Below are 11,756 nucleotides of genomic sequence, written 5' to 3'. Positions count from 1 at the left end.
GGAAATGCATTTCATACTGTTCAATATTTATTACCTAAGATTGCTTTGGAAGCTGCAAAAAAAGACAGATTCACTACAGACCAACCTAATCACTTTTGCTTGTAACATAAGTAACACTTGTGTCCATATCTCCATGAATTAAGTATTTCTGTTCCTGCCTATGGACCTATCTAAGTAAGTATTTATAGCTTGAAATTGCATTCAATTTTTCATCTTTAGGAGACAAATCTTTACTGCACTCCAGCTGAAATGATTGTTCAAACAGCTCTGATACTGTCCTGTGCAGTAGTTAAAATCTGTTGAGCTAACTGGCTCACCAGTTAGACAGATTCTACCTTTAGCTTATGTTTATGTTGGAATTTTTCAGATTTTTCTCTTTGTTCATCTCTCATTTACTTCTTCTTGCCTTTCATAATCACTATTCATCTTTTTTCCCTTTTTGTACATTAGCGCATTTATTCTAATTCTGGATGAAGCAAGGTCCATGTAATTGGGATCTTTGTTCATCTTTACTGATTCCTGTTGGTGATATATTCTGCTTCATCCAGACTTAATCACATACTTATGATGTAGTAAAGGTTTACAATATAAACCAGCACCGAAATCAGCATAATTTTACATGTAATGATATTTTAGTGTGTTAGCCTTGAACCGACACCCTCAATAGTTGAAACTTAATTTTTTTTGTGGACCGTTTCTTCCACAGTGGTCAGGTGGCATGAAGTGTTGGATCTGGATGTTTTTTGGAATTACATACAGAGATGGACAGAATATACTACTTTGAGCAGACAGTGCATAGCAAGACAATGTAATATTTTACCATTGCTGTTGATGTTTACTCCAAACATGTACAGAGGCTTCAGATTTCAAAATAAGTTGTGCAGTAAGTACAAGAAGGTGGATACATGCTGCTAATGGCACTAATTGTCATAGGAGAAAACAGCCCTGAAATGAGGCTCTGACTAGAGGACAAAAGCCACAGAGGCAAAACTAACATCAGTATTTTGTTCTTAACTTGGAATTTGGTGAAAAATAATTCTTCCTCCTTTTTCTAAAACATAGTTTAGAAATTTAAAAGGTGTGTTTAAGTCAGATTTGAATATAAAATATTTCATCTCAAGTATATCAACAATTTCTATTCCAAAATACACGATACCTAAACTTTGTTTCTTACAATATGATATTTAAATTATCAACATCAAAAAATGCCCACTAGTTTTCCATACTCATGTTTCTTTAATTCAGCCACTTTTCTTACTTGTTAATAGTAGAAAACCACAACTTGGGCTAATATTTTGCTGCTACAAGATGTAGCACAGGCATTTGTTAATAACTGGAAAATACAACTCCTACAATCAGTAAATTAAACGGTGAAATTCAAACGTAATGAATGATCACATGTTGACTTTACTGACTTTTTCAATTTGACAATGACTGGCACAAAATGCACTAATAGATACTACTACCATTTAGGTTCACATAAACAAGCAAGAGAAAAATTATACACATTGGCCTTATCTGAGAGTCTAACTTCTTTGGCAATGATTCAGTCACCTAATAAATATTGTCAGGCATGATTAGAAAAAAGAATAATAAATTTTTCCTTATGCTTTATACCAAATTTGTTCTTTGAGACTTGAATCTGCAGACAATTCATCAGCTGATATGTGTTGTCTTATATCCACATATAGCAATGCCTGTTTCTGTCATGAGAGGATCTGCCCCTCTTGTCTGTTGATTTTATAAGTTTGTTGGTATAAAAGTTTTAATGATAACATTTAAAAGAGATTCCATAGCCTTTTGCACAGCAGTAGGACTGATGGCTAACTCTACTGTAATCCAAAACAGTCCACAGCATATCACTTAGAAGGAATATATTTATTACTTTTTACTCTCCATCCTTGCACTTAGTCTAGTGAAGGCCTTGTCATGACCTCTTTCTTAATGGCCTTTCAGGGAGATTTCTGAAAGTGTTAAATGCTGAGATATCTCAAAAATTATTAAAAATCATCTGAGAAAATGGTTATATAAAGGAGTGTATAAAGTGTGAAAATATCAATGGTGGTTTTTATTATTGCCTTTGTTGTTGTTGTTCTGATTTTTTATTATTATTAACATTTTGAAATTTTTAAACTACATTGTATTTTATATTGACATTGTAACCTGATCAAACTCCTGGAATAAGACAAATTCATTGTTTCAAAATGGAAAAATAATCCAGATGCCAAAGGTGGGAAGGAAACAAGATAGAATAGAATATAATAGAATTAACCAGGTTGGAAAAGACCTTTGAGATCATCAAGTCCAACCTATTATCCAACACCTTCTAATCAACTAAACCATGGCATTAAGTACCCCATCTATCTCTTCCTAAACGCCTCCAGTGATGGTGACTCGACCACCTCCCTGGGCAGCCCATTCCAATGGCCAGTCACTCTTTCTATGAAGATTTTTCAGAAGATTTTTCTTTGTGAACAAGATTTTTCAGGAGGATCAGCAATTAAGAGTGAAAGTGTTTATTTTGTCATTCTCTTTGCTGCTTACTCACATGGGTTTTCATCTCCCTGCTGTAGCTGTTGCCTTCTCCTCAACAAATACGGGGTGTAGTAAGCAATCTTTAATTTAGATTGAGTCTGCCTAAAGAGGTTTCCCAAGAAAGAGGCATTGCCACAAGTGTTTACAATTTATGCACATCTGCAGAAGATCAGTATTGTCAGTCTTGATTCAGTCTGTAGTTTCCTGATTAATGCAGCATGCATTGATGCCTTTACTCTCTCTGCACCAATACTGCTGAGTAATTGGCTTGCATACTTGTACTATTACAAAAGCTCACAATGCTATGGCCAAATTTAGCATATATTTTAAAAATAATGTTACTGGTTGCATTTTTATCATCTAATTCTTGTTCCTTCCTGGACATGTGCCCATAAGTGTTTTAAGAGGTAGCTTTGCAGTTTGAAGTTAAATGGGTTTGAATAGCAGTGTATGCAAGCAAACAGAACTGACATTTAAATTTTTCATACAGAGGTTTCTAAATCTTTGCCACTTCAAAGTATCTTTTGAGTTTGATTTCTGACATCTAAGCAGTATACTAAGCATTGAGAATCTGAAGCCTTTGCACCATCGGTTCAGAAAGCTGACACTTGTATAAAGAAATAAATAAACAGTACATGGCTTTTTCCAGTTACATCAACACCTGGGTTCTTGTGTCAGGAAGTCGAAGTCCTACCAGACCTCCACATACTAGAACAGTGGAAGCAAGGAGAATAGGGATTGCTTTGGTGATACCAACAAGGGAACCAAATATTAAGTTTCCAAGTACAGATGCAGCTTTGCATAGTGCATTCAAAAAGCCAAAGCCTGTCGCCCTAGAAGAGAAAACAGAAGAAAGTTAAAAATGGCTGAAAGAGTAAAGCCTTTGAGACAAATACTCAGTGGGAATAAATTAATACAGCCCCAATATCTTAAGCAGAATTTATGGCAACAAGGATTCGGTGCTTGTCCTTCTAATGCAAAACCAGAGTTCAGCTGCTACCAAATTTTACTGTGGTGAATTTATTCTGCTGCCTCAGGGACCAAAATGTGAAATAAACAGCTGAATAGGTAAGTTTCTGCATGTACAGCAGAACAAAGAACTGGCAAATGGAAACCCAGTAACACGTAAAGAGCTGGACTGGGAGACAAGGTGTTAGTGATTGGGGAAGGAAATCATTAGAATAAGAGGATGATCATCTTACACCCTTGAATAGAAATGCATTTCTAACAGGGGTAAATTGTCATCTACCAGTATATTTTAAAAGAGAAATGAGACCGGCAATAATACTAAGTATATGTCTCTTAGAGGTAAAGAGAATAGGGCAAAAAGTCCCAGTGCTTGGTGCAGAAGAGATACTGAGAAACTTTTGGAGAAAAGGGAAGGGTAATAGATTGCCTGAGGAAAGTATGACACAGGCAACTCAGAAGGGATTTTGCACTGCAGTGGTGTGATTTTAGTAGTCTTGATTAAATATTTCAGATGTTTGGTAGCCTGTGCACAGCTGTATTATGCAAACTGCCATCATTTTAATAAACTGTGTTTTGACATGACTGTGTGATTCAAACTTGCAGGAATAACCTTGTCCTACCAAAAGCATCCTAGCAAAAATGTCTAGCATTTCTCAAAATGAAAAGAGAGAGGGACTATGGGGAGTTCACACTGTACTTTCTGGGATGAAATAATCTGAATTAGGAGGACAGATGTTCTTCCTTTCAGAACAAAGTACTTATTTCTTTATTAAGCACTGCAACTAGAAGTTAAAAAAAAACCTGTCTAAATAGCAAGGATTAACAGAAATGCTAATAGTTTGAGTGACTGAAAAGAACCTAGTTACTGTACTGAGGTACATGTGAAGGTCCTGTGCTCTGATGTAGCCTCAATTCCTAGGAAGTAAGTTTGAGAAATTTATACTGAAGATTCTAAAGAGCAGCCCAGAGAATTAATTCGAAGTAAGAAGACATGATCCCAGCTGAGACCAAGAATATAAATTATCAATGTTCTCATCAGTATATTTTTTTAATTTGAAAACAGAGAGCCATAGTACATAGAATACATAGAATACATAGCATACATAGAATAAACCAGGTTGGAAGAGACCTTCAAGATCATCGCGTCCAACCCATCAACCAATCCAACACCGCCCAAACAACTAACCCACGGCACCAAGCACCCCGTCAAGTCTTCTCCTGAAAACCTCCAGTGATGGCGACTCCACCACCTCCCCAGGCAGCCCATTCCAATGTGCAATCACTCTTTCTGTATAGAACTTTTTCCTAACATCTAGCCTGAACCTCCCCTGGCGCAGCCAGAGACTGTGTCCTCTTGTTCTGGTACTGGCTGCCTGGGAGAAGAGACCAACATCCGTCTCTCTACAACCTCTCTTCAGGTAGTTGTAGAGAGTAATAAGGTCCCCCCTGAGTCTCCTCTTCTCCAGGCTAAGCAACCCCAGCTCCCTCAGCCTCTCCTCGTAGGGCTTGTGTTCCAAACCCCTCACCAACTTCGTTGCCCTTCTCTGGACACCTTCCAGCAAGTCAACATCCTTCCTAAACTGAGGGGCCCAGAACTGGACACAGGACTCGAGGTGCGGCCTAACCAGTGCAGTGTACAGGGGCAGAATGACCTCCCTGCTCCTGCTGGCCACACTGTTCCTGATGCAGGCCAGGATGCCATTGGCCCTCTTAGCTGCCTGGGCACACTGCAGCCTCATGTTCAGTCTACTGTCGACCAGCACCCCCAGGTCCCTCTCTGCCTGACTGCTGTCCAGCCACTCTGATCCCAGCCTGTAGCTCTGCATGGGGTTGTTGTGGCCAATGTGCAGAACCCGGCACTTGGATGTGTTAAATCTCATGCCGTTGGACTCTGCCCATCTGCCCAGCCTGTCGAGGTCCCTCTGCAGAGCCTCTCTACCCTCCAGTAGATCAACTCCTGCCCGCAGCTTGGTGTCGTCAGCAAATTTACTGATGATGGACTCAATGCCCTCATCCAGATCATCAATAAAGATGTTAAAGAGGATGGGGCCCAGTACTGATCCCTGGGGCACACCACTAGTGACTGGCTGCCAGCTGGATGTGGCACCATTCACCACCACTCTCTGGGCTCGGCCCTCCAGCCAGTTCCTAACCCATCGCAGTGTGCTCCCATCCAAGCCATGGGCTAACATCTTTGCCAGGAGTTTGCTATGGGGAACGGTGTCAAAGGCCTTGCTGAGATCCAGGTAGACTACATCCACAGGCCTCCCCACATCCACCAGGTGGACAAGAGTTCCTCTGCCTCAAGCAATGGGCACAGCCCAGAATGTCACTACTTCCATCTCCTAAGATCTTCTGCAAACCTAGATCTCAGTGTTGTTGGTCAGTCAGACCCTTTGGTGCCCTGGATCCAAGCGTTAGGTTGTGAGAGAGGTGAAATCTTCTGTCTAGTATAGTTGACAAGGATATAGAGGTTTTCATCACTGTCCTTGCCCTGACAATATGTGATATGCCATGCTCCAGAATCATGTCAGTCCTGGTATGTTTGAGAACCCTACTATGAAGAATGATAAGGGTAGGTCTAGGTCTTGCTCTGATTTGCTCTGAGAAGTAGAACTCTAGTTACCCACAGAGTCAACTTCAGAATCTGAACAAGTTTCAGAAATTTGTTAATTTGAAGTAATGGTTATTTGGCCATAACATTCTTAAATCAGTTAAAAGGATGTTTGCAGAATAAAATTAAGACATGGAACAGACTAATTAAACTATCTTCAATTTTTTCTCCATTAATATTAAATATTCTTTTGTCTAAGGTTGTAGATGAAAGTCAACCCTCTTGAAGTAAAATTAGCAGAGTTGTTATTTACTGTTCTAGTGTCAGCTCCGTGTATTATATGCCCTTCTTGACCCCAGAAAAATGCACAAGTTAGTCTCTTTTGCTGGGTGGTTATAAGCATAATACATTTATCAGTAGTTTGGCAGGATGTCTCTTGCAATCAAAAGCAGTCTTTTGATCTCCTTAATAGACTAGAGATTCAGCAAAGGAATTGTTATTTGTCTGACATAGTTGTACTTCTTTGTGTAGAACATGGCAGGCCATCCATGCTGGATGGAGAGATGTCATTCTGATGGCAGAGCAGAACCTACCCGCAAGAATCACAAAAAAAACCAAGCAGAAGAGACTCAGATATGCCTCCCAACTGTTCAAAAACCTTATTTGCCCTTCTTCTTTCTCCCCTAAATTTGATTAAACCTGCAGTAGTTTCACATTACACTAAGTGCCAAGAAACACTAAACAGGCACATCCTGGAGACTACCATCTTGAAACCAGCATGCTGTGCTGTCTGACAGAACAGACCAGTGAGGTCTGCCAGAGAACAACAGATGAGGAAACCATGAAGTATTGCCATGTGAAGCTTTCTGACAGAACTTGCATTCCTCAGAGGAGGAATGATCAGTTTAGAACTTGCCCATTTTAAGGATGACTTCTTGATTAATGATCCAAAGGAGAAGTGGGAAATACACTGAAGGATGCAGCAAAAAGCCACCCTCCTGGAGTAATCTTTCAAAGCCTGCAAGAAGATCACATCTGTACTATAAGGGCAGATGAAGCCCAGAATATCTGGAGGAAGCTGAGGCAGGATGGGGAGAAGCTCCTGAGAGGGAAGGAACTTCAGACTGATGCTTCTTCTAGGGTAAATGTGAGTGCAAATGTTGAAGGTTGGACTGGATGATCTTTAAGGTCTCTTCCAACTAGATATGTATCCTGTGATTCTGTGAAAATAGATAGTATTGCTAACAGGTAGAAAGAATTTAAAGAAAACACAGCCAGCCTGGAAAATGCAGTTTATGTGATAGGATAGTAACAAGTTGCAGCTATTCTGAGCAAATCATAGAAAGAAGAAAGGGAAAGAGCCAGGACTGGTTTAATTTTGTCCTCATTTATGCACAGAAAGTATTTCTAAAGTTATGGTGGTGACTGGTTGTGATCAGTGCATAAATGATTTCTTCAGATGCCAGTGCTCATAAAACCAAACTTGTCCCCAGGCAACAGAAAAACTCCAGTGTTCACATAGAAAAAAGTCATTGACAGCCTTGGTATGTTCTGAGAGGTATCTGAACATACCAAGATATCTCAAGGTATCTCAGAGGTATCTCAAAGAATACATGGATCTAGATAAAGCAAATTTGAATAGCTACAGGCGGTATACTTATATAAACTAGTTATAACAGGGGGTTGAATATAATTTTCTGAGCACATTGGGCCATTTAACTTCATGTGCTGGACTACGAATAGCACATTCAGGGCTACCACTGTGCTTTATCTTTTGTAGGTTATACCCAAGATTACCTCATTAAGATCTGAAGTAACTTTGTAATAGAGTATTTCTTTGTGCTAGGTTAAGCCCAGCCCAGGAGGGGGCTGGGCTGAAAAGAACCTAGCTTCAGGTGGACAAAGAAACCTCACCCAGATGAGCAGAGAATCCTGGGCTCCCTTCCAGGAGAAGGGGTCCCTGGGTCAAAGTCTATTCTACTCCCACTTCCTGTCCATAACCCTTTTTAAGGGAGGGCCATTTCCTGCCTCACTTTTCTTTTCTGGCTCTTGCTTTGCTGGTGTCCTGCTGCTGCTACTGTTAGTTTTTTAACCACATGGCTGGGCCTGTTCCACACTGTTCCAGGCTCCTAAGGAGCTGCATCTAAAGAGAATTCCTCTTACATTCATAGGATCATTTGCCAGCTCCATCTGGTTTTGTATACGTTTTTATTTATGCCTTTTTTTTAGTACATTTGTAACCTTCCTTTTACTCAAATGTCTTTTATATGTTGTTAAACTTACATTTTTACTTCCAAATCAATTCAAGACTGTTCTTTTGTACTACTACCTCTCTCTTCTCCTCCTGCCTAATTTGCTTTTCCCCACTAGGAAAAGGGGAAAATGGGGGCAACCTACATCTGTTCCATTTTGGGCTTTTGGGTTCTGAGAAAAGCTTAAACCACAACACGCTAATAACTGAGCAAAATTATGGTAATCTATTTGCACTGAAAAAAATTCTTTGTAAAATGGTCATTATTAGTCTAATCCCATTAATACTATAGCATTATAAACAAAGGAGAGTAAAACAAAGTAAGCCCATTTTTATTGCCTGTGGCTGTCTTGGTAATGCAAAATTAACAACCCAGAAAATATTCAATCTTTTAATCTTTAAGCATGTTTCAGGCATGCCCTTTTGCCTAAAATATGAACATCATTGTCAGGAACAGTAAGATTTTTGCAGACTTAAGTAAAATGCTGTTGAAACCTGTACCTGAAAAGCAATGTTCTCTTGTGGCCAAGAAGGCCAATGCCATTCTGGGGTGTATTAGAAGGGGTGTGGTTAGTAGGTCATCAGAGGTTCTCCTCCCCCTCTACTCTGCCCTGCTGAGGCTGCATCTGGAATATTGTGCCCAGTTCTGGGCCCCTGAATGCAAGAAGGACAGGGAACTGCTCAAAAGAGTCCAGCACAGAGCCACAAAAATGACTAAGGAGTGGAACATCTTTCTTATCCATAGAGACTGAGGGAGCTGGGTCTCTTTAGCTTGGAGAAGAGGAGACACAGGGATGACCTCACTAATGTTTATAAATGTGTAAAGGGTGAGTGCCAAGAGAATTGAGTCAGGCTCTTCCCGTCAATGCCCAATGACAGGACAAGGGGCAATGGGTGGAAGTTGAGGCATAGGAAGCTCAATGGAAACAGGAGGAAAAATCTTTTCACTGTGAGGGTGAGTGACAGAACACTGGAACAGCCTGCCCAGGAGGGTTGTGGAGTCTACCTCTCTGGAGATATTCAAGACCCTGGATGCGTCTGAATGTAATCCTGGTCTGGCAGTGCAGTTAGATTGGATGATCTTCTGAGGTCACTTCCAAACCCTAACATTATGTGATTCTGTGATTGTCATTCCAGCCCTCTACCTTCATATCCTTCAAGTTTAATACTGTGTGTAAATGTGAACTTGTTGTGTAATAGCAGCCAGAACAAAATCATCAATCAACCCATTGAGAGCTCCAGGGTTAGCAAATTCAGCCTTGTTTTTAAATACCTTTCTTAGAACAGTGTTTGTGTTTCAAGTAAGCTAAAATCTGTGTTAATTGATGTCTTTATAATTAATTCTACCAAATCCAGGGGAGTAAAACTAGCCAGGCAATAAATACGCTGCAATTCACATATATACACATGAGCATAAGCTTATCTTGCAGCACTAATACGGTCTCTGCTATACAGTTTCAGGAAATGAATCTTTGTGAATGAATGTATGAGAAGTTTGCAAATGATCAAAGACGTGATGTATCATCTCAGCATCATGAATGAAGTGAAAAAATCCAAAGGGATAAGGCCATACTACATACACCAATTTCCATTATGTTGGGCAAAGCACTGTCACAAAAATGTCTTTTGACTTCAAGAGCAATCCTTAGTTCTGGTAAAGGGAGTCTGGTCGCAAGAATCCCTTGTCCAGATAGAAAATGTCATTAAATCCTTCAGGCACATCAGTAAGATAATGCTGGTGAATCAATTTGCAATTGCTTTTATGAAAAACAATTACAGATTTTAGTATTGATAGGAGAAAAAAGCAGGAGTCTTATAAAAGTGTCAGGTCTGAGAGAAAGTTTGATAGTGAAAGGGAATTTTCCCCAATGTATTTTACTTTTGTTGCTGGGAAAGCTGTGACAAAGAAAAATACTTCGCTTCCTTTCATTCAAGCCCCACATAAAAATGGCAAGTGTCCAAAAAGTTAAAAATAGAGGGATTATCCGAGTCTTTAGATTAAAAGATTTCCTGGTTGCCACGCATACCCCTTCTTACACCAGGTGCTTTATTTCTACTTAATATACTTTAGGCCCACTTTTTCCATTGCTGATAGTCAGAGTATCTGAAAGCTTCTTTGTTCCTCAGTGGAGTGCTACTGAATGTGTAGCACAGATATTTGATGACTTTCAGGGCAGAGCTAGTGCCTATCCAGCAAGATGCAAAACTCCGAATATCACTTTCATGTGTGTTCATAAAGCAGAGGCTGCTAAAACAGTTTCTGAATGTTATGGACAATTTTCTAGCATCCAGACATTTAAAATTATTTTTAAAAAGTCAGTACAAAGATGTGTACCATAGCCTGGACAAATAAAGAACTTAACATGCAAGGAAAACTGTGGAATTTGCCTTCCTTCCCTACACTACTGCCCAAGGCATTGCAGGGGCTTGGCAGGTCATGCTTTTAAAACATTAACATGAAAGTTCAGCAAAATGCAGCTGAACCATGGGATGGCAGTAGAAAACAGCTGCTGAGAAGTCCACCCTGAGTCAATGACTGTTGTTAAAATTCAAAAGAATAGAACATTTATCTTCTGACAGCCACAACAATACAATGTTGGACTTAATATACCCTGTAAATAATGTTTACTACTCAGGGAATAAATTCTCTGAGTTCAGGAAGAAGAGAAAAAGATAAATATGATGAACTGAAGATAGGTAATTGTGATGAAACCCGTACAAACTTATTGCAAAACAAAACAATACAAAACAAACAAACAAACAAACAAACAAGCAAAAAAACCCCAAACAAACCAAAACCCCAGGATGACTTCATTTTATAGCACTCCTTGAATTCTAGCTATTTCTGGCCAAGAATCATTTGCAGATGTCTCGGACTTGCAGTAAAACTGATGAATTGTTGGTTATCTGATGCAACCTGGTTTATTCACTCTCCATCATTTTCCAGCAGTCCTGGCTCACTGAAGAGGTCCCAGACTGGAAGCTGTCCAACGTGGTGCCCATCCACAAGAAGGGCTGGTTGGAGGAGCCAGGGAATTCCAGGCCTGTCAGCCGGCAAGATTATGGAACAGGTCATCTTGAGCGCAATCACACAGCACTTACAGGATGGCCAAGGGATCAGGCCCAGCCAGCATGGATTTAGGAAGGGCAGGTCCTCCCTGACCAACCTGATCTCCTTTATGATCAGCTGACCTGCCTGGTGGATGTGGGGAGGCCTATGGATGTAGTCTACCTGGACCTCAGCAAGGCCTTTGACACCGTTCCCCACAGCAAACTCCTGGCCAAGCTGTCAGCCCATGGCGTGGATGGGAGCACACTGCATTGGGTTAGGAACTGGCTGGAGGGCTGAGCCCAGAGAGTGGTGGTGAATGGTGCCACATCCAGCTGGCAGCCAGTCACCAGTGGTGTGCCCCAGGGATCAGTGCTGGGCCCCATGCTCTTTAACAT

At 40.4% G+C, this 11,756-nt stretch overlaps 1 protein-coding gene across 1 annotated transcript in view; it reads right to left on the bottom strand.

The window, feature by feature from the left end:
• Positions 1–2,489: 2,489 nt before the first annotated feature.
• The window catches only part of SV2C (synaptic vesicle glycoprotein 2C), a 130,095-nt gene continuing 120,828 nt past the window's right edge, over positions 2,490–11,756 (bottom strand). Inside the window, exon 13 of the mRNA XM_054178798.1 lies at positions 2,490–3,368. Within this exon, the coding sequence (XP_054034773.1) occupies positions 3,185–3,368 (184 nt within the window). The 3' untranslated portion in view covers positions 2,490–3,184. The remainder of the gene's footprint in view (positions 3,369–11,756) is intronic.

The sequence above is a fragment of the Dryobates pubescens genome, chromosome Z (assembly GCF_014839835.1).
Source record: "Dryobates pubescens isolate bDryPub1 chromosome Z, bDryPub1.pri, whole genome shotgun sequence".
Classification (NCBI taxonomy): Eukaryota; Metazoa; Chordata; class Aves; order Piciformes; family Picidae; genus Dryobates; species Dryobates pubescens.
The sequence above is the reverse complement of the archived record's forward strand: the minus strand, read 5'-3'. Positions and strand labels throughout refer to the sequence as shown.